This window comes from Petromyzon marinus, chromosome 57, assembly GCF_048934315.1.
Source record: "Petromyzon marinus isolate PM22_M1 ecotype Great Lakes invasive population chromosome 57, UKy_Petmar_22M1.pri1.0, whole genome shotgun sequence".
NCBI lineage: Eukaryota > Metazoa > Chordata > Hyperoartia > Petromyzontiformes > Petromyzontidae > Petromyzon > Petromyzon marinus.
Window position 1 is genome coordinate 6,174,844 of NC_133723.1, and position 22,552 is coordinate 6,197,395.

Consider the following 22,552-nt stretch of genomic DNA (forward strand, 5'->3'; position numbering starts at 1 on the left):
AACGCGTGATGTTGATCCAAAATGCGGAGGGGGAAAAACGGAGGACCCGGATAAAAATCCACGCAAACGCGGGTGGAGAGAGAGAGACATGCAAACTCCAAATATACAGACGTCAGGGTCGGGATGAAACCCACCACCTCCTGTGTACCAAGCGAGGTAGTGAACATCCCACGGCGTGTTGCTGGCCACACCAACTTCCTCGCAGCGGCGCGCTGCCCTTAATAGGTGCTCGCTAACAGCACTCGGCCCAGCGTTCTGTGTGACGCTGCACAGGTTTGGAGGGGTGGGTGTCACCGTGTCTTGCACCCCCACGGCAGGCGTTCTATCCGATCGCGCGACCCCTGGAGGTCATCCCCGGCGACACGGTGGCGGCGCGGTGCGAGTTCAGCGGGAGAGGACGCAACAGCCCAACTTTCATCGGGTGAGGGAGGGTGGGAAGAGGATTGGGGGGTGATGGGTGGGTGCAGGGGGAGCTGAGAGGGAGAGAGAGAAGTGTTTGTCCCGTGGCAGGTAACACTTTCAATTCGCAGATGTGGAGTTGAGCTAAATTAGTACAACAATAATGACAGCATATCGCTGAAGGTGGTTTCTTGTGCAGTCAGTCATCAGTGGCTCGACTGGGGACCGTCAGCTCAGCAGACCTGCGAATCCCGGTTTAATCGCGACCCAGTCTCTCTGCATCTGCGCGCTCCTGCGTCGATCTGTTGCTCTGTCGCTCTCTATCCGAGTATCTCAGCGAGTCTGTGGGCCGCTCTGTATCTTAAGCCGATACGTATGGGGCCTCTGTGTAAGTCAACGGCGACTGGGCTCAGACCGTCGACCCATTTAAACCCCGGCTCAAATTGCCCAGCGTGCGGCCCAAAAGCCGGAACTAGCGCCAGTCTCTCGTGATGCCAGCTCAGCTCTCTGACCCGTGCGCCGCTGTTGCTCTCTTATTGACAAATGTGTCCTCGTGCTCTGCAAAGGGCAGTTGCCTGCGTGTATCGACCAGTTCACGTGTTTTGTAAAATGTGGTCTCGGTTTAATGACACAGGCAGCGGCTGAACCCCACCATCGAACCCAGGATCTCTGGGCGGTGCCGGTCCAGGCCTTCTCTTGACCGCCCCTGTTAATCTTCGTATCCCGAGCGTTGGAGCGTCCGCGTCCTTCCACATTCACCTCTAGCGCTCCCAGACGGCTTTGCCAGTGCGAAGTGTTCGCTCGGCGCATTGGGATCTGCGGATGAAAGGCGCCTAACCAACGTGAATCATTGTTCAAGTTTAACACGGAGTAGTAGGGCTTTCGCGACCAATATCCATAATCTAGGTTTCTCACGTAAACAGATTGTAAATGTTTTGGCTTTGCTCTCCAACACACCGTTGTGCTGTACTTGTAACAAATTGGCACGTTGTTTAATTGAGAAAGCTTACTAGTTGGCTGTGTCGGGTGGTGGCGGGTTTAACGACACATTTATATATTTATGTGATCTAACCCAAAAAAAACTCTATTTTGTATGAATCATTGTCATTTACTTTGTGACTCTTATTCTCCACAATGAGGCTCGTGATCATGTCGTGTGACGTAAATAAAGATTGATCGATTCGTTGACCGAGGCACCCATCCACCTCCGGAATCCTCACTCCCAACACCCCCCCCACCCCCAACCTGCGTCCCCACGGTGTCCTCCCCGTCCCCCGTCACCTGACGACCAGCTCCACGTCTCACGACGAGATGTGCAACTTCTACGTGATGTACTCCGTCGACGCCGACGTGGGCGACCCCTTCATGTCGTGCACCATGGAGGCGCCCGCCGCGCTGTCCCGGAGTTTCCCGGCGCCCCTCGCAGCCGCCGGTGGCCGTTCGGCGGCGGCGGTGGTGGCGACGGCGGTGGGTGGCGGTGGCGGTGGGGGTCCGCGCCGGGTGGGGGCTTCCGGCTACGGGACGCTCCCCCGACCGCTCGCGGCTGTGGCCGGAAGACCCGACGTGGACAGTTACCGGGCGCTGGCCTGGAGCCGCAACGCCATCCCCGGTTATCAGACGGGCAATCGGTACAATTTTTGTTAATGCTCCTTTTTATTAATTTTCGAACGACACTATTTCGTCCCCAGGTTTGTTTCGATTGCGCCAATCTCCCGCACCTCCGATTCACACGTTTGGCTACGTACGGTGCGAAAGAAAGTTCAACGTACACGCACGCACGCATTGGTGTCGTTAGCCGGGCGCTGGTGACTGCGCTGCTCACGGCTGCTTGGGATCCAGAGCTGCGGAGGCAGCGGGGGGGGTTGGTGGATCACCACACAGCTGGGCTGTGAAACTCCCTTCCTCCCGTGGGTGTCGAGGAGGTGCCGTACCCTGGCTCGCCAGGAGGCGGTAGGGCAAGTGGACTGATCTCCATCTGTTTACACCTCATTCGAACCCAAAAATTACGTTAACCAAAATGTTAAATATATACGTATTTGGTTTGGGACTTGGCAGTACAAAGCACAGTTTCTCATTATTTTTCTTGTCTCAAACCCATCAGGAACATGGTTACTCATCCACACAACCATTCCCAGTGATTGTGAGCCATGAGATCTTTTCACGACTGAATGTGTGACATATATAAAAAAAGAAAACACAAAGGTGATTCCCCACTCAAACTTATCTCCTGCATACAGCCCTAGGTGAGTGGAGACAATTCCACGTTACTGTGACAGGGGCCAAGCTTCAGCCTGGCCGGGGTCCGCGCGTGACCCAGACCGTGTCGTGGCGTGTGTGTGTGTGTGTGCGTGTGCCGCGCGCCAGGCCCGGGGTGACGCGCGCTCATGCAAACGTGCCATGGGACTCGGCCACCGCTCTGGAGAGGAAGCTCGCTGAGCGGCTGGCGAGACGGTGAGGGAGGAGGAGGAGGAGGAGGGGGCGGCGGCGGCGCAGCCCCGGTCGCTTTCCCACAGCCGAAGGTTTCGTGGGATGCGCCGCGCGGTTAGATTCGCGTGGACCACCACATAGGGAGGCGCGCCGCCACGGCGGCGGTGTAACGCTCGGCAGCACCAGCACCGGATTTGTGATCCCAGAATTCGCGGCGGCTTGAATCGACGGTGCAGGTTTCCTAAATTACTCCCGTCTCTGTCCGCCCGGTGGCACAAACTGAAACTAAACAAATGTTTATTTCATTTTTACCAGGTGCAAGGCCCCACTGGGCTGTGTAGCTCTTTCTCAGAAGCGACCCTGGGCCATCACAAGTGATAGCTCACCGAAGTGGCTGATGCCGTCATCACGTGGACATTTATCGCAGCCAAATACCTCTTAAGCAGGTGACGTCGATTATAAATGTGGAGGGGGGGGTGGGGGAAAAACCGGAGGACCCCGAGAAAGTACAACTGGGCACACCGCGGCGAGCCCGTCGGCAGGACGGCGTGCGCGGTGGGACAAAGTGTGGGTACTCTCCCCTCTTCTTCCAATGTCTACGGCCGGCGTGCGAGTGTAGGAGCAAGCTATCCATTTAGTAGAGGGGGTCTCTAGAGCCCTGTCCCGTTGGAGCCCCTTCCGGCAGCAGTGGGAGGTGGGGGGTGGGGGGGGGGAGAGCAGTCAGCGAATGCCGGCGTTGTTTTCGACGAAATGTGTGTGGGGAGCGGTGGTGTAGCAGGTTAGTGCTACGGAGCCTGCGACCCGAGTTCGATTCCCGCTCACGGCCACGAACATCGGTGACTGTGTCTCTCTGTATCTCTGATAGGGAGTGATGGTGTCGCGGGTTAGCGCGCCGCGCTGCAAACCTGGCTATGGCTCGAATTCGATTCCCGCTCACGGCCACCAACACCAGTGACGATTATCTGAATTGGACCTGGGCCTCTCCTAGGTCGACTCAGCCTCAAATGAGTACCTGGTGTGGTGTGTAAACATCGCCACTGGGGAGACAAAGGCGGCCGGGCGTGGTGATGGCCACCCACCTCCTTCGTTAGCTGTGCTGGCCTTGATAGGTGCTACTCGCTAACAGCACTTGCCCCAACAGTCTGTCCAGGCAGTACGGGGGATCTTTGTCTTTGATTTTTAACCGGTCGTGTTGGAATCCCCCGCGTACAGGATCCTGATCCGACGGATCCTGGAGCAGCTCCCAGCACCGAGGCCGAGCAAACGAGAAGAGGAAGAGGAGGCAACAAGTCCAGGTGCCTGCCCCAACACCCAGCGACGTTATTGGGGGTGCAGGGGGGGGGGGGTGCGCTTGGTTCCGTCAATGAACATTCTCTTAGTCACTGGTACAGAGGACTCATCGACTTACGAACTTTCAGAGATACGAACAAACCTGCCCGTACGTCCAGTTGCTGGTTCGGACCAAGAGTCGTAAGTTCAACCGCCACGCAATAGATGGTGGTGGTAGCATCTACATCTGCAGAACATGAATAACCAGTGGAATCTACATCTGCAGAAGATGAAGAACCAGTGGCATCTACATCTGCAGGACGTGAAGAACCCGTGGCTTATACATCTGCAGAACATGAAGAACCGGTGGCATCTACATCTGCAGAACGTGAAGAACCAGTGGCATCTACATCTGCAGAACGTGAAGAACCGGTAGCATCTACATCTGCAGAAGATGAAGAACCAGTGACATCTACATCTGCAGAACGTGAAGAACCAGTGGCATCGACATCTGCAGAAGATGAAGAACCAGTGGCATCTACATCTGCAGAAGATGAAGAACCAGTGGCATCTACATCTGCAGAACGTGAAGAACCGGTGGAATCTACATCTGCAGAAAGTGAAGAATAAGTGGCATCTACAGAAAGTGAAGAAGCAGTGGCATCTACATTTGCAGAACAAGAACAACCTGTGGCATCTACATCTACAGAACGTGAAGAATCAGTGGCATCTACATCTGCAGAACGTGAATAATTGGTGGCATCTACATCTGCAGAAGCTGAAGAACCAGTGGCATCGACATCTGCAGAAGATGAAGAACCAGTGGCATCTACATCTGCAGAAGATGAAGAACCAGTGGCATTTACATCTGCAGAAAGTGAAGAACCAGTGGCATCTACGTCTACAGGAGATTTACAAATTTTAAAGCCATTCCCTGTGTTTAGTGTACATGCCGTACAACATGTTTGTAATCGGCAGGCGTATAGTTGGACTTACGAACAGACCTAACTTGTTCGAGTCCCTGTATATACGACTGGAGTGGGTGCATCGCTGAATAGCCGCAGCCATAGCGCGAAGTACACTTGGATGTGGCCGTGCCGTGTACGGAAATATTTTCCCGGAGTCACCGACCGACCCAGACGGACCCAGATATTGTTAAAAATATGAAGCCTTTTGAGCCCCCTTCCATCTAAATAATTCTAACTACATTCGAAGCTTTCGTGACTGCAGGAATTACTCCTTGGTTCTTTCGGTAAAGTCACGTAGAAAGAAATTTAACAAAATAATAATAGAATACGACGTCTCTGTCTCTGTGTGAGCCTCTCTCTGCTTGTGTGTCTGTCTGTGTGTCTCCGTGTCTGTGTTTTGTCTCTCTCGCAAATTTAGCAATCTTTGGAAGAACGTAATCAACCAGGTGGGGTGTTGACTGTTGTGTTGGCCGACTCTCTGTGTTGTATTGCATTATATTTCCAAGTTTTCTATGTTTGTTTTCTCATTCATTTGTACCTGATGATGGTTGCTTGTGTTGCAATCGAAACGTCGTATTCTATTATTATTTAATTTAATTTCTGTGACTTTACCGAAAGAACCAAAGACTAAATCAATCTGTTATTCCGTCACTGTTTTGTAAAGATATCTCAAGCGCTTTGAGTTGAAGGCGCTCTATACTATATAAATTAGAATTAGATTAGATCATCAAGACCATCTTCGTCGATGTGATCACCATCAATGTCGGGCGAGGTGCTGGCCACTCACCCTTTCATGTGCCTTGCCGGCCTTCGAGGGTGCTCGCGAATAGCACTTGCCCCAACAGTTGGATGAGGCTACAAGGGGGGGTGGAATCTTTGTATTCGTGTCTACGTGCAGAGGAGCTGTCTTCTCTCATCTCGCGCCTGCTCACGGATCCGCAAGGCCCCGTATTCCGGCACAAGTACAACCCCCCTACCCCCGCGCTCTCCTCCGCTCGCGACGATGATCACGACGACGATGACGATGTCCACGGCGGTGATGATGACCCTCGCACTCGCCACCCTCAGCAGCAGCAGGTGCCAATAACCCAGCGCAGACTCCACCAGTAACACAATCATATAAATTATAATTCACGGCCACGTGTCAATCTGATGCTGGATGAAGGCGTCCCGATGTTAAGCATGCTTGCCATCTCTCTAGCATTTCTTCTCCCCTTTACTCCCAGCGATTATACCCTCTACCAAACGATGTTTTGTTTTGTATTATGGATACACAGGTCCCCGCTGTAAGACCATGGACTTTTCAAGGCTGGGCATTGACCCTTACTAATTGAAGGTCACTCGCCGTACCGCCGAGACGCGTGGCCACCGAGCAACGTCGCTTCCCTGCTCGTAGACGGGCGGCCGCTGGCAGGCCGGTGCTGCGTTCACCTCGTGCTACGCAGGGACAGCTGCCACTGGGCGTCCCATATCGTGGGGCACCTCGATGTTACTGCGTGGGAGGCCATGCTCTAAATCAGTGTCCTTCACTCATTTTCAGGGGGGGAGGAGGGGAGTGGCACTATGAAACTTACGCCGATGAGACATCATCAGTGTGAGGGTGGCGCCACACCATTTGGAAACCGTTGGCGGGTTTGACAGCAGCACGATGACGACGATGGGGGTGTTCTCACTCTTTGTTTATTGTTCGGGGCGGGGGGGCCGCACGTCAGGGGTCGCATTAAAGGCCACCAGGGGGCCGCCAGTGGTCCGCTGTGGCCTTGCAATGAAGAACATTGGTCTAAATATTAAGCGGCGCTGGCGGTGACGACGGTGGTTCGAGGTTCACGTTGTGCGGTTGCCCCACTCTGACGTTCAGGGCCCACGCGATATACCACCTCAGGACCCCACCGGCCAGGTCCCCGCTGGCAAGGAGGAGGAGGTGGAGGAGTCCTCAGAGGCGCCCGCCGGTAACGGCGACGGGCAGCGGGCGTCCGGCTCGGGCGTGGAAATCCGCGGGGTCCCCGCGATGGCGGAGGAAGGCGGCGATGCCCCGGCGATGCCACCGCCGTGGCGGGAGCCCTCGGCCGCCCCGGGCAGCGAGAAGGAGGAGGTGGTGGAGGTGGCGGAGGAGGAGGAGGTGGGGCAGGAGAGGCGTGGCACCGATCTGGAGGAGTCGCTCAGGATGCTGGAGCAGGCGGTGGACGAGGCAGGCTCCGACGCCCGAGGTACCGTCGGCGGAACCACTGGCGGGGTGACCAGCCGGTCACGTGTGCGTGTGTGGGGAGCGGTGGTGTAGCGGTTAGCGCGCTGCACTATGAATGTGGCGACCCGAGTTCGATGCCCGCTCACGGCCAACAACAGTGACGATTATCTGACTCGGTCCTGGGCTTCCCCTAAGTCGACTCAGCTTCAAATGAGTACCTGGTGCGTTGTGTAAACATCGCCACTGGGGCGACAAAGGTGGCCGGGCGTGGTGCTGGCCACCCACCCCCTCGTGTGCCGTGCCGGCCTTTATAGGTGCTCGCTAACAGCACTTGCCCCTACAGTCTGTTAAGGCTACACGGGGGATCTTTGTCTTTGCTGTGCGCATGTGTGGGGAGCGGTGGTGCAGCGGTCAGCACGCTACGCTACGGACCGGACCACGACCAATAACAGTGGCGAGTATTTGAACCGGTCCTGGGCCTCCACGAGATCGACTCAGCCTGAAATGATGCCGTGTGTAAATCTAGACACTCGGGAGACAAAGGCGGCCGTGCGTGGTGCTGGCCACCTACCCCCTCGTGTGCCATCCTGGCCTTCAGGGGTGCTCGCTAACAGCACTTGCCCCAATGGCCTGTTCAAGGCCATACGGGGGATCTTTGTCTTTGTGAATGGAGAGCGGTGCTGCAGTCGCGGCGACCAGAGTTCGATTCACGGCAATGGCTGACACCACTGCCGCGTGATTTCTTTAACTGGTCCTGAGCCTCCTCAAGGTCCACTCAGCCTTAAACGAGTGCCGTGCTGATGTGTAAACATCAGCACAGAGTTGACGAAGGTGGCCCCGGTTTTTGGTGCTGGCCACACCAACCCACTGGAGCACCCTGACGGCCTTCATAGGCGCTCGCCAACAGGGTCACATTCCTACGTGAGGTAGCATTGACGTTTGTTGACGTCTCCTCCTCCTACTCCTCCTCCTTAAATACGACAAGACGCCACCTCTCGGTGTCTCCGCCAAAAAAAAGAGCGGCATTTCGCGATAACCTTGAGCGACCTATGTACGTTGAGCTTCTTTCGCGCACCGTGCGTAGCCCACCGTAGACGTCACCGGTCGCGACCGCCGCAGCGATCCGCTCCCCGCTGACCGCTATTCGTTCTCCCCCCCCCCCCTCCGCCTGCAGGGGTGGTGCTGAGGGAAGCGGGCGGCCCCGGCTGGCCGGGGGACAACCTCGGCCTAGGCTCCGTCTCCGGCGTCGCCGTCGACTCCAGGAACAACCTGCACTTGTTTCACCGCGGAGCGCGCGTCTGGGACGGCAGGTGAGGGTGCGGGGGGGGCGGAGGGGAAAGTGGGGGGGGGGGGGAGAGTGGGGGGGGGGCGGAGGGGAGAGTGGGGGGGGGTGGCGGTAACTGTGGAGGGAGATGAGAGGTGAAGGTGCCCGTGCGCGTGTGTTTGTCTCAGTCAGTCGACCCCACGGCACCTGCTCGGTCTGTCCCGTTCGACGCTTTCGCGTGGCCTCAGCGTGCACCTAGCCTGGCACAAGCGCCGTAAGTGACGTCCCCGCCACTTAGTGGCGGTTGTTGTTGTTTGTCGTGTGAAGGAAGCGGTGGCACACCCGAGTTCGATTTACGCTCACGGCCAACGCTAGTGACGATTATCTGAATCGGTCCTGGGACTTCCCTAGGTTGACTCAGCCTCAATAGAGTACGTGGTATTCTTGGGTTCTTTCGGTAAAGTCACGTAGAAGGTAAATAATAAAATAATAAAAATAAAACAAGAAAATTCTCACGACGTTTCGATTGCAACACAAGCAATCATCATCAGGTGCGGAAAACCACAGCGAGAAAATTTTACCGAAAGAACCAAGAATATGAATCCCTGCAGACACGAAAGCTTTAAATCGAAATTTAAAGTACGTGGTGTGTAAACATCGTCACTGGGGAGACAAAGGTGGCGGGGCGTTGTGCAGGCCACCCACCCCCACGTGTGCCATTCCGGCATTCATAGGTGCTCGCTAACGGCACTTGGCCCAACAGTCTGTTAATGCTACACGGGAGATCTTTGTCTTCGTCCGGAAAAAAACAACAACCCCCTACTTCCTCGGTAGTACCGGACGGTAACTCTGCGGTGCTTGTGAGCAATGCCATGGAGGGAAGGTCAATTCCAAAGTCGGCCATGTCTTTGTGTTTGCCGTGCAGCAGAAGCACGTGGTAAGCCACTTCGTTGAGCTACCGCTCCTGAAGGATAAGCTCATAGCTCAGTGGGCTTTACCTGGTAAATTATTTATATCTTTTAAAAAATGATTTGTTTACCTTTCCTATACTTTGCGCTCCTATTGTGTTGTTGTATTATTTATTATTGTAAAGTTCGTGCCCCGTGGCCCTACTGAACATCTGCGAAAAAGAGCTTTACAGCTCATATGATTCCTCCAGCAGTATAAATAAATATTCTGATTCTGATTATTTGGGTGTCTCTACCGTGGATATTGGCACAATTAATGCTCGGTGGAGGGGTTACCAGCCCATCGCACATGGCTCCTGGATCTGTCTCGTGACCTTCAAGCGAGCCTTAGACACTTCACGTGGCTTCACGGTGCACCTAGCCTGGCGCAAGCGCCGTGGTGACGCCATCGCCACTTACTGGCACACGGAATTTGTTGTTGTGTGTAATGCAAAGGTGATAGGGTGAGTGGATGTGTGTGAGATGAAAAGAGGGGGTGTCTACGTGTGATGACACGGTTCAATTGGGGCAGTGTTAGGGTTATAATTTATTATAATTATATTATTATATTTACCGCGCGTGGGCAGCTCGTTTGACGAGAGGCACGCGTTCCGACACGGGGATCGTGGACCCATCCGTGAGGACACCATCCTGACCATCAACCCCGGCACCGGCGAGCTGCTCGGCTCGGCAGGCCGTGACACGTCAGCAACGCACGCTAACGACACGCTAACTAAACACTAACGACACACTCACTGCACGCTAACTACACGCGAATGACATGCTAACTACACGCTAATCACGCGCTAACCACACACAAACCACACACTAGCTACATGCAACATGCTAATAGTGACCATATATGAATGCCACGGTAACCATACAATAACCACATGCTATCCACACACTATCGACACGCTAACCACATTCCAAAATGTAGTCTGCTGAAGGCTATGTGGGGGATTTCTGCATCCAGGTTTTTCATGCCGCATGGCCTCAGCGTTGACCCCGATGACAATCTGTGGGTCACCGACGTGGCATTGCATCAGGTGAGGGCACATGACACTCACCGGCACTCACCCAAACTGGCCCACACTCACCTGCACTGACCCGCACTCACCTGTACTCACCTGCATTCATTGCACTCACCCAAACTGGCCCACACTCACCCGCACTGACCCACACTCACCTGTACTCACCTGCATTCATTGCACTCACTCACACTGGCCCACACTCACCTGCACTGACCCACACTCACCTGCACTGACCCGCACTCACCTGTACTCACCTGCATTCACCTGCACTAATGTACACTCGATAGACCATATTTCACCACGCTTGTCAGTATGGTTTGGTGACCACTGCACCACCACTCCTCCAACACAATTACTAAATTCCCCGATAGTATTAACAGAATGCTGTTTGCGAGCACCTATGTAGGCCGGCACAGTACACGAGGGGGTGGTTGGCCAGCACCACGCCCGGCCGCCTTTTTCTCCCCAGTGTCAATGTTTACACACCGCACCAGGTACTAATTTGAGGCTGAGTCGACCCAGGCGAGTTCCAGGACCGGTTCAGATATATAATAGTCGCCGGCGTTAGCCGTGAGCGGGTATCGAACTCCGGGTCGCCGGGGTTTGTAGCGCAGCGCGCTAACCGCCGCGCCACCGCTCCCCCAACGCGCACACGCACGCAGCCGTGTTCACCATTCCCCTGTCCCTCCCCCCACTGCCCAGGTGTTCAAGCTGGGCCCCGGGGGGCGGGGCCCTCCGTCGCTGGCGCTGGGCGAGCGTTGGCGCCCCGGCGGGGGCGCGCGCCGTCTGTGCCAGCCCACGGACGTGGCGGTGCACCCGCTCTCGCGCCACCTCTACGTCTCCGACGGCTACTGCAACCACCGCGTGGTCCACTACTCGCCGCGCGGGGAATTCCTGGGCGAGTGGGACGCAGGTAGGGTTGGGACGCACGCGGGCGGCTGCAGACGCAGGTGGCCAGCTGGGGACGCCGGGGGCGGCGGTGGGCGCGCCACCTGTGAACGATGCTCTTGAGCGGTTCGTTTGGTGACTCAACTGTTGTTTTGACCGTGCATTGCTGTTGTTTCATTTGAAAGAGGGAGAGTGAGAATCGTTGTTTACACTGCAGGAAGAGGAATCCGATAAGCTGTGAAGCTTTTTTTTCTTCCACATGTCCAGTAAGGGGGTTAGCAAGTTACAACAACAGCAAACATCAATACAAACACAACCCTCGAAAAGGAGTGAAAAATTGAGAAAATGGTAAGCACGTAACTAAATAAAAATACATATTAAATCAATTAAAAACGCAAGTTCGATTTATCAAGCTTGGGCAAGGCAGCAAAACCAACAAAAACAGTCCCAGACCACACAGCAGTAGTAGCCCCTCGATCAAACGGAACATTAACATTGAGGTGTTTAGCAAAGTCACGTTGCGTCACTGTGTGACATCGGGATATTACTGCCTGACGTCATTGCATTGCATCACGTGCTGAACGTGCGAGTCGACGACCGAGACTCGAGTCTGGTGTCGTTATTTCATGCACCAAGAACGCCGCCGACACCACCACTGAGCTCCATGCCTCAGTGTCGCTGCCTTCGGGGCAAGTGAAAATTGTGCACGTTACAAATTAGCGCGGTTATTATGACTACACCCTCTTTGTACCTCGCGTCACCTCGATGTGACCCCTGTATGACCCCTGTATGACCCCTGGTATAGTTCTATTCTTGCGTGTGGCATTAAGTTCAGGAAGCTAAATGCCACGACACGAGAGCTTCAGGAGTGAGAGTTCGTGTAGTTCTGCTCTTCCTCTTTTGAAGGAGTGCAGCCTACAGCGGTTTATCATATAGTTCCATCGTTCTATAGTACACGATGGGCTCATCGTATCTGTATAGTGCTTGTGTTGCGGCGTGAATGACGACTCCGAGGCAGGTTGCTGTTAGGAGCTCACGCCACGTTTATTGGGGGCTTTCGCCAAAGTGTGTTTAGGGGCTTACGCCTAGCCACCCCCCTAGCGATAACTCCCCAGGGGACAGGGGTACCCAGATTCCCTACAACCCCAACCTCGGCCCGTCGGGCGGAGTGGCCTCCCCTAGCCTCGGGTGAGGATCAGCTCCCCTGAGTCCCCACTCCTACCCCCGACGACCCCCGTTACATCCCCGGGTCCACCTTTAAATACCCCCCTGGGGCATGACGTCACCGTCCCCCCAGGGTCCGCCTGACGTCACGCTCTGCGACGCCACTCTCCGAGGGCGAGCGTGACGTGACGTCACCCACTACTCCCCTACACTCGTATTACCATAGTCCATTAACAAGCCCGCCTGGTTAATAAACAAATTAAATTACATTTTGACCTCCAGCAGGCGCACCGTGACCTCAGACAACTCCGTGACCCCTCCGTGACCCCTCCGTGACCACCCCACACCCCAACGACCCCCCACCTCGTGTGCGACCCCCGCTTGCGTGCCCCCCCCCCCCCCCCACAGAGGGTGGCAGGACGGGCTCGGGCCTGCGCGTGCCGCACAGCCTGACGGTGGCGCGTGGCGGCGCGCAGGTGTGCGCCTCGGACCGAGAGAACGGCCGCGTCGTCTGCTTCCACCCGGAGAGCGGGCGGCTCCTCAAGGAGCTCCGGCTCCCGGAGTTCGGGGGCCGGGTGTTCGCCGCCTCCTACTCGCCCGCGCACGGTCAGTGTGAGGCGGGGCGCGGGGGGGGGAAGCCGCGCAGCGCCGTCGTCGATGAGCTCGACAAGGAGCGTAACACCACCGTCACGCCAACTCCGGCCGCCCTCGCAGCGGTGGCGGCGGCGGCGGCGGCTTTCGCCCGGCTCTCGAACAGATCGCGCGGACGCATTCGGACGCGCTACCACGGCCGTCTGGAACGCTCTTCCTTCCGATGTTAGGAAGCCGCCGGGAGCGATGCAACTTTTCAATCATCATCATCTCGATGCCACGTGTCTCGTGGTTGCGTGTATGTAACACGTTTGTGAGTCGCATCTCCCCCCCACCCTCATCGCAGTGCATGAACGTGGAGAATGTACGCGTTGCAGTCCTGCTCGTGAGTGAGACGATGACATCTAAATGCGTGCCCATGCTGTTGATTTCATTTTTTTTAAATGATATTTCAATAGGAGCCCGGTACAGAGCACAAACTGCGACGCTGGGAGGGGGGGGGGTACACAAGCCTATTGATTTTCAAACCACCTTGCTCTGTTTAAACCAAACTTATCTCGACAAAAAAGTTAACTAGCACTGCGTAGCTTTCGCGGCTGTCCTGTGCAGCTGCCCGATGTATATCGGGGGTTTTGTGCCGCGTGTTGTTCAGCGTGCGGAACGAAACGTCGGACACCGTGCCGAACCGCGCGGTGAACGAACGTACTAACCCCGACTGGGTGTCCCCCCCCCCCCCGTACCGCAGGCGGCGTCCTCTTCGCCGTGAACGGAGCCAACGAGCACCACCCCACGCAGGGCTTCATCCTTGACTTCGAGACCGGGCGGCAGATCGGCACCTTCCGCCCGGCGCAGGCAGGGCCCCCAGCGCCGATGCGCAGACAGACGCACACACACACACAGACGCACACACAGACGCATGCAGACAGACGCACACACACACACAGACGCATGCAAACAGACGCACACACACACAGACGCATGCAGACACACACACACACAGACGCACACACAGACGCATGCAGACACACACACACACAGACGCACACACAGACGCATGCAGACAGACGCACACACACACACGCACACAGACGCATGCAAACAGACGCACACACGCACATAGACGCACACAGACGCACACACAGACGCATGCAGACAGACGCACACACACACAGACGCATGCAGACACACACACACACACAGACGCACACACAGACGCATGCAGACACACACACACACACAGACGCACACACAGACGCATGCAGACAGACGCACACACACACACGCACACAGACGCATGCAAACAGACGCACACACGCACATAGACGCACACAGACGCACACACAGACGCATGCAGACAGACGCACACACACACAGACGCATGCAGACACACACACGCACACAGACGCATGCAAACAGACGCACACACGCACATAGACGCACACAGACGCATGCAGACACACACACGCACACAGACGCATGCAAACAGACGCACACACGCACATAGACGCACACAGACGCACACACAGACGCATGCAGACAGACGCACACACACACAGACGCATGCAGACACACACACGCACACAGACGCATGCAGACAGACACGCACACATGCACACAGACACACACACGCACACAGACGCACATACAGACGCATGCAGACAGACACACGCATGCAGACGCACACAGACGCACACAGACGCATGCAGACAGACACGCACACACGCACACAGACGCACACCCGCACACAGACGCACACACAGACGCATGCAGACAGACACACACACACGCATGCAGACACACAGACGCACACAGACACAGACGCGTACACACACACACATGTAGACAGACACACACACACACACAGACGCACACACGCACACAGACGCACACACTTAGACGCATGCAGACAGACGCGCAGACGCATGCATACACACACAGACGCATGCAGACAGATGCGCAGACAGACGCACATACACAGACACACACATAGACGCAGACACGCAGACAGACGCACAAACCGCCGCCCAGACAGACACTCAGACAGACGCAGACACACAAGACGCTCAGACAGACGCAGACACACACAGAGGCAGGCGGACACAAACCCCCAGATGCACAAGGATCCAGAGGCACAGAAATACACAAAAACAAAGTTTCCCCGTTTAGCCTTAACAGGCTGTTGGGGCAAGTGCTGTTAGCGAGTAGCACCTACGAAGGCCCGGCACTGTGGCACACGAGGGGGAGGGTGGCCAGCACCTCGCCCGGCCACAAGGATGCACAGAGCAAAACATGAATCCGTTAGGCTACTTATCACCATTCTGAGAAATATTTTGTCCTTTCGTTCAATCTAAAGATGCTTCGTATGTTTTCACGAAAACTACAACACTCACACACACACCTGTGGCAGCCGACGATGATGATGATGATATACCTGTAAACCCATCACGGTTTACCCCGTATTCTTGTACAGGGTAATTGAGTTTTCAGGTCCATACGGCGTACAGCCGTTTCGATATCGGCACAGATTTCTTTTTTATTTGTTTGTGTTTCTCCCTTGTGATGGTGACTTTGTAGGATGAGCGTTGAGATTTACAAGGGGACGGGGTGACCAATAAGGTGGTCTGAATTGGTCTTTAATACGGTAGGGCACTGATAAGGGGTTGACAGGTATGTAGTGGTGAGTGTACTAGTGGTAAATGTAGTAGTGGTGAGTGTACTAGTGGTGAATGTAGTGGTGGTGAGTGTAGTGGTGGTGAGTGTAGTAGTGGTGAGTGTATATTTGTTTGTGTTTCTCCCTTGTGATGGTGACTTTGTAGGATGAGCGTTGAGGTTTACAAGGGCACGGGGTGACCAATAAGGTGGTCTGAATTGGTCTGTAATAAGGTCGGGCAGCGGTCCCCAACCTTTCTGGCACCAGGGACCGGTTTCGTGGAAGACAATTTTTTTGTGCACTTTATTTCTATTATTATTACATTGTAATATATAGTGAAATAATTATACAACTCACCATAATGCAGTGGGAGCCCTGAGCTTGTTTTCCTGGAACGAGACGGTCCCAACTGGGGGTGCCGCCGCTGATCTGACAGGAGGCGGAGCTCAGACGGTAATGCGAGCAATGGGGAGCGGCTGTAAATACAGATGAAGCTTCGCTCGCCTCCTGCCGTGCGGCCGGGTTCCTAACAGGCCACGGACCGGCACCGGTCCGCGGCCCGGGGGTTGGGGACCCCTTGAGGAAGGGCACTGCTAAGGGGTTGCCAGATACGTGATGACGATGATGAATCCGTTGGGGGTGAAAGGTCGAAGGGTATAAGGGCCAACGTGGTGGTTGGTGGTGGTGTTCGGCGGTGCGGCGTCTGCTGCAGGGATTTGCGGAGCCGCACGATGTGGCTGTGTCGCCCGACGGCGAGGGCGTCTACGTGGGCGACGTGTGGCTCAACCGTGTCTGGAAGTTCTCGGCTCGCAACGGTGGGTGGGCGCGCCCGCGCAGCCGCACCTTGGCTATGTATGTTCGTGGAGGAGGCTCGTGAAGAACGCTACCGGTCAGTTGGAGGCAGTCGCCCTCCCAAGAGCAACGGAGGGCAGAGAGGAGCGCCGGGCAACTAAAATGCAGCGAGGTGGCGCAGTCGGGGGCACAGCTGGTGCATGTGCCAGTCATCTCAGTCGGTCAACCCGTGGCACCTGGGTCTGTCCCGTGACCTCCTGCCAGCAGAGAGCCTTCGACACTTCACGTGGCCTCAAAGGGCATCTGGCCCGGCACAGGCACCGTGGCGACTTCACCGCCACCTAGTGGCGAATGGCGGCTGTTGTTGTACGTATGCTGAACTTCTTTGGCACCGTACGTAGCCAACCGTGCTTAATCGGAGGTCCACATGGCTCCGTACCGTTTGCCGGCAACCGACCAGGGCCCTCGGTTCGAGTCCAGGTTTCAGCCGCCGCTGATAAAACTCAGTTCTCAAGCGTTTGCTTATTTTTTTGTTCAATCGCGGTTGCTTAGCACAGGCCCGAGGGCCCAAAATGATAAGCAACCCGCCCCCCCCCCACCGTCTGTGTGTTTACCCCCCCCCCTCCCACCCCCTCTTCTTGTAGGAAGCACGGGGTCCATGGCGCACGGCGACGCTCCAGCCCACGCGCACACGGCTCTGCTCGCGCTCAACGCCGCTTCGCCATCACGGAATCCGCTCGGAGGCGAGAGCACCCCCCACCCCCCACCCCACCACCCGTCTCAGCGCGTGCATTCACCGCTGTTCGTGTAACTCAGCGCGTCGGCGCGCTCAACTGCTTTTTGTGTTTAAAATTTGGCGTCTCTCCCTGCTCGGGTGGCGCAGGTGGTGCCGGAGGTGCCGGAGCTCCCCAATCGGCGTCGGGGAAATCCGGAACCGTCGGCACCGCCGCCGGCGAGGGGAGCGGCGGCGGCGCCGGCACGGCGGCGGTGGGATCGGCGGGCGCCAGCGGGGGGCTGCGCACGCCGGTGCTCATCGCGGTGCTCCTCACAGCACCGGTCGCGGTGCTGGCGCTCGCCGCGCTCCTCGTCCGCATCCGCAAGCACCGCGCTGCGCCAGGTGACGGCGCGGCTGCCCTCCCCCCACGATCCCCGCGGTGGCGGTGCCGGTGCCAGGCTTGGGGCAAAAAGGTTTAGGGCCCCCAAGCGGCTCAACTGAGCCAAGATTCATGAAAATAGTTTGTTTTATATATGTGTGAAAAACATTCCCACGATTCTATTTTAACGTTAGGTATCAGTTAATACCTCTGAGCTTTGTTTGGTAGGGTGGGGATGGTTTCGTTTGTATTTGTATGCGTTTGGGTGATTTGTTCGCCATTCTTGTACTGTGCACTCCTCTCGGTGTATTTGAATTGTTTGTCGCTGTAACGTTCTTACTCCGTGGCCCTACTGGACATCTGTGAACGAAGAGCTTCATAGCTCATCGGATTCCTCCTGCAAGTATAAATATTCTGATTCTCATCATCGCTCATTGATGGAGCTGGCCAAACATCCCAACGTGGGGCCACAGAGCTGGGGGCAGTTGCTGCTGCGGGTTCTCGCTGCTGCCTTCCCGTTATTTTTGCGCGCGTCCGTGCAAAACTGCTCGCTGCGTCTTTGCGGTTTCGATGTTGACCGTTGTGGTCGTGGCGCTGCTTCTGTGCCCTGCAGGGGAGAAGGGGGAACATGAGGAGGCTGAGTCACCTCCTGGAGGATTCCTCGGGTCTCTAAGAGGTATCACGAGCAAATACATTGACAAAGATCCCCCCCCCTGTATCGCCTTGACACTCGCTTTTTGGGGACAAGTGCTGTTGGTGAGCTTCTATTTTAGACGGGCACGACCCAACGAGGCAGTGGTTGGTTTAACACCACGCCCGGCTGCCATTGTCTCCCCTAGTGCTGTCGTTTACACACATTACACATTAGGTCCTCGTTTAAGGCCGAGTCAACCTAGGGGATGCACAGGGCCTTAAAAGTTAGCTGCGGATGCGAATTTATCGTTGGTTACGGTTCGTAGTATATTGTGCTAACCACAGCGCCGCTACTCCCCATATGAATGGCAACAGTCAATTATATTCTACGGGTCTTTCGGTAAAGCCACGTAGATAGAAGAAAAATTATAACAAAAATATCACGTCGTTTCGATCGCAACACAAGCAATCGTCTTCAGGTGAGAGAGAAAGCTGCTGAGACAAGGTCTTATATAGGCCTGAGATGGGTGCATCAAGGCAGGTGGGTGGAGCTAGAGATGGTCCAATCACAGAGGCTGGGGCAGTGGCCTTTGTATTGTGAGAGGTTAGCCTGTAGGGCGCCACCAAAGCTGTACAGGTAGCCATTGTATTGTGTGTAGCCCAAGGGTAAGTGGGCAGGGCATGAGATGGTATTTGCATGTAAATGTAAGATTGGAGGGCGCCCTGAGGCTGTGGAGGTGGCCATTGTATTGTGAGAGATTAGCATGTCAATGTAAGAGAACCACTGTAACGGTGGCTGTGCTAGTGAGACATCCAGCCCGTCAATGCAAAGACATCCAACCTGGAAATGCAACTCAGAGAGTTGAAAATAACAGTTAACATAGGCAGGTAGGATGGAAACATCATAGCCAGTTATGACTTAAACTGGTTAATAACGTCCTTCCAATAATTGCTCAGTTTGAAATTGTGTCTGTGTTTATATATCTGGATGGCTTCATGAACAAATCTTTGTGGATAGCCAGTAAGTTTGCAGAGTACCTTCGTCTTGGAAAAATAAATTTCGTGTGAGTTCTTGAAGAAACTTCTCATTATGCAGAGCTAAATATCACATACCGTGCCAAGCACGCGGAACAGTCTCAATTACAATCGGAGAGCTGTACGGCCCAACCAGGAAAAACCCTGCCCAGTGGAACAAATATTCCTTCCGCTAGGTGTACACCATATTTCCTGAATATTTGTAGATGGGGAAACAGATGTATGTTGAATTTCTTTCGGACCGTACGTAGCCAACCATACTTATCGGATATTCGGCAGGGTGGGTGGGGTACACAATTTATCCACCGGTTTCCTGTCAAGTCTCGGATCTATTTTAAGATTGGATTGCTATAAAATGTCTTCATGGTCTTGAACCTTCCTCCCATACCTCTCCTCTCTCATCGCAATCTACCATCTGGCACACCGTCTCCGCTCCAGAAATAAAGGCCTCCTTGCTAAGCTGCCCAGAGTCAGCCCTCGTTCCTTGGGAGGTCGCTCCTTCTTGCCCTTTCGTGCAGCTGATTCTCTGCCCCTGTTCAAGTCAAGCCTTAAGGCCCCTTTTCACATTTGTTTCCATGTGCATATAGCTCAGTGTTTATTTTTCTTCCTGCATAGCGTCTGGCGTTATACAAATATAAATACAATTGTAGTGTACACATTCCCTGGCACTGCCTCATAGCCCCTCGCCCCACCCCCAACACCCCCCCCCCCCCCGTATATCTCTGTCGTCACGCAGGCAAGAAGAGCGGTGGGAAGTTCGATGTGGGCGCGTGGCTGGCGCGACGGAGGCGGCCCGACGGCTTCGACCGCCTGCCCAGCGGCGACGATGACGCCGCCGACAGCGAGGAGGTGGTGGCGGTGGCGGCGGCGCCGGGCGCGGAGCCCGGCGGCGGCGGCGACACGCCGAGCTCCGCGGGGCCCCACGACGAGGAGGTGCCGGCGCCTGCCAAACACTCTCCCTAGGTTGAGGTGTCGCCCCCTTTTTCCCCCCCCTGGCCGCCGCCGCCCCCACCTCCCGCCCGCCCACGTTTTCTTCAAAGTGTACCGGAGAAGCGCGCGTGAACCACGTCCCGCAGACAGACGACTCGCCGCGCCCGCCGCGTGCCGAATGCGCCCTTTATTTAATCCACCGGTTGCCACACGTCGGCAGGGGATTCGCATGCACGCGGGGCGCTCGCCGCTCGAACGCATCGGCGGCAACTCGAAGCGCCTTACCCCGACATCTCGTTTCAACCATTCCGATGCCCTGCCGTAATCTAGCTCCCACCCCCCACCCCCCCCCGCCAGCAACAGCTGTCCCTGTGTGGTACGAGGTGTATGCAGCACCGGAACCGCCTAGTGGGGCATTAGTTTGCCAGTAGGGGGGGACGATTGTATACAAATGAGAATAGCTTTTCCCCTTTTTTCCGGCAACAAAACAGGTGTTTGGATGTTAAAACACCAAACTAAAACACCAAACTGAAACCTTGTATACGAATGCACGGCTGTGCCGTTAAATACCGCAGTAGGAAATGCGCCACGCTTGGAACCCCACCGCGCGTCATTGCGCGCGCACTCAGAAGCTGAGCGGTCACCACGGCCGATGCTGCAGATGCCGCCTCACCCGCGCAAACCATTTTTTGACGGGACCCCACACCTGGTTGAAGGAAAAAATGGCCGAGCGGGTGCCAAGACGTCAAGTCGGAAACATTTTTTGTTGCTTCTGCAGTGCTACGTTTCGCCTCATTCGCTCGTAGTGAGTGCTCTTCGTGTTGTCCTGATGAGGCTGCCTACGGCCCGAGGGTCCCACAGCGTATATATATCTCGTGATCGCGTGGCCATCATCGTTGATTTCGCACTTCAGTCGCGGTGGCCTGCGGCGGGCGGGCGGGCGGGCGGGCACGCAGTTGTTTCCTCGCCGGCTTTTGATTGATGACGTGTGTCCGTGCCAAAGTGGTGTGTGTACTCTCTTTACCTCTGTGTCTCCGCTCGGTGAAAATGATGTTCCCGTACGAACCGTGGAAAAGTAAAACCGGTTTATGATAAACGTCACCTGTGCAAACATTCGCCGTCTTGAGTTTTCATGTTTTTATTCCGATGGGTTCCAGCTGGGTGGGGCCATGCGTTAGAGCCACCCAAACATCGACAGTTTCGCGTTTCTGCATTGTTCGTTGTTGTAACGTGTCTGACCCCCCCATGCCCCAACTGGACGTCTGTAAAAAAGAGCTTCATTGCTTATCGCATTCGTCCTGCAGTATAAATATTATGATTAAATAAAAGCAGGAAAGGTTGACTCAAACCGTGAAGGCTCGCGAGCTGTGTGCACTTTAACTGCCCGGTAGTAGTTGCCAGTGTGGGGTCAATAGAGACCATGGCTCGTTGTTTCACTTGGAAAGAGGAGAAATTTGCAGAAGCAGGGGGTGGCCTGGGGCACTCACACCCTGGAAGCAGAGCCAGACACTCGTACTCCTGGGGCACTGCCATGGGTTTCTAAATTGAAACCTGCACTCGATTGAAAACTCACTTCTGCCGAATATCCAATTAAGCAAGGTTCGCTACGTACGGTACAAAATAAGTTCAACATACAGTAAACATGCAAAGCTCCACAGCAAAAGCAGTCCAAGTGATGGGTCATGTGATCACCCGCACCCCCATGACCGGTATTGTAGCGGTTAGCGTGCTGCCCTACAAAAACTTGGCGACCCCAGTTCGATTCCCGCTCACGGCCAACACCAGTGACGGATTATCTGAACCGTTCATGAGCCTCCCCTCGGTCGACTCAGCCTCAAATGAGTGCAGTACCTGGTGTGGTGTGTAAACATCGCCACTGGGGAGACAAAGGCGGCCAAGAAGTTATACAGGAGGGGCAGGGGGTGGCTTTGTCTTTGTTTTTACCCCGTGAGCACTCCATGTGATGCCGACCAGCGTCTTGTGGCCTCCCGCAATGAGGATCTTGGTTTTGTGCCTTGTAGGATTAAGACACAACAGATTCCAGTTTACAGAGCTTCTTACATGCAGACAATGTCAAGACACCAGCAATAACATTAAATATTACACGAGAGTTAATCTTTTATCTGTGCGTGTGTGACAAGTTGCAGAGATAACTCATTTTCATTTTGGAACAGCAACAAATGAGCCGTAATCATAGGACCTTTTTGTCCAGTATCAAAGTACGAAAAATAAGAATAGGTTTTACCCTTTCTGGCAATAAAACAGGTGTTAAGATGTTGAAA

General features: G+C 55.2%; 1 protein-coding gene across 2 annotated transcripts in view; it reads left to right on the plus strand.

Moving 5' to 3' along the window:
* The window catches only part of LOC116954932 (peptidyl-glycine alpha-amidating monooxygenase B-like), a 53,531-nt gene extending 32,146 nt beyond the window's left edge, over window positions 1–21,385 (plus strand). The window contains exons 12-28 of one of the 2 annotated variants that reach the window (XM_032975764.2): window positions 318–421; window positions 1,692–2,027; window positions 2,764–2,850; window positions 4,039–4,121; window positions 5,962–6,140; window positions 6,922–7,270; window positions 8,423–8,558; window positions 10,047–10,163; window positions 10,436–10,508; window positions 11,196–11,406; window positions 12,954–13,151; window positions 13,882–13,988; window positions 16,499–16,601; window positions 17,223–17,321; window positions 17,462–17,695; window positions 18,286–18,348; window positions 20,077–21,385. In XM_032975764.2, the coding sequence (XP_032831655.2) occupies window positions 318–421; window positions 1,692–2,027; window positions 2,764–2,850; window positions 4,039–4,121; window positions 5,962–6,140; window positions 6,922–7,270; window positions 8,423–8,558; window positions 10,047–10,163; window positions 10,436–10,508; window positions 11,196–11,406; window positions 12,954–13,151; window positions 13,882–13,988; window positions 16,499–16,601; window positions 17,223–17,321; window positions 17,462–17,695; window positions 18,286–18,348; window positions 20,077–20,303 (2,706 nt within the window). In that variant the 3' untranslated portion in view covers window positions 20,304–21,385. The remainder of the gene's footprint in view (window positions 1–317; window positions 422–1,691; window positions 2,028–2,763; window positions 2,851–4,038; window positions 4,122–5,961; window positions 6,141–6,921; window positions 7,271–8,422; window positions 8,559–10,046; window positions 10,164–10,435; window positions 10,509–11,195; window positions 11,407–12,953; window positions 13,152–13,881; window positions 13,989–16,498; window positions 16,602–17,222; window positions 17,322–17,461; window positions 17,696–18,285; window positions 18,349–20,076) is intronic. The other variant, XM_032975765.2, reaches the window with a different exon arrangement.
* Window positions 21,386–22,552: the final 1,167 nt, after the last annotated feature.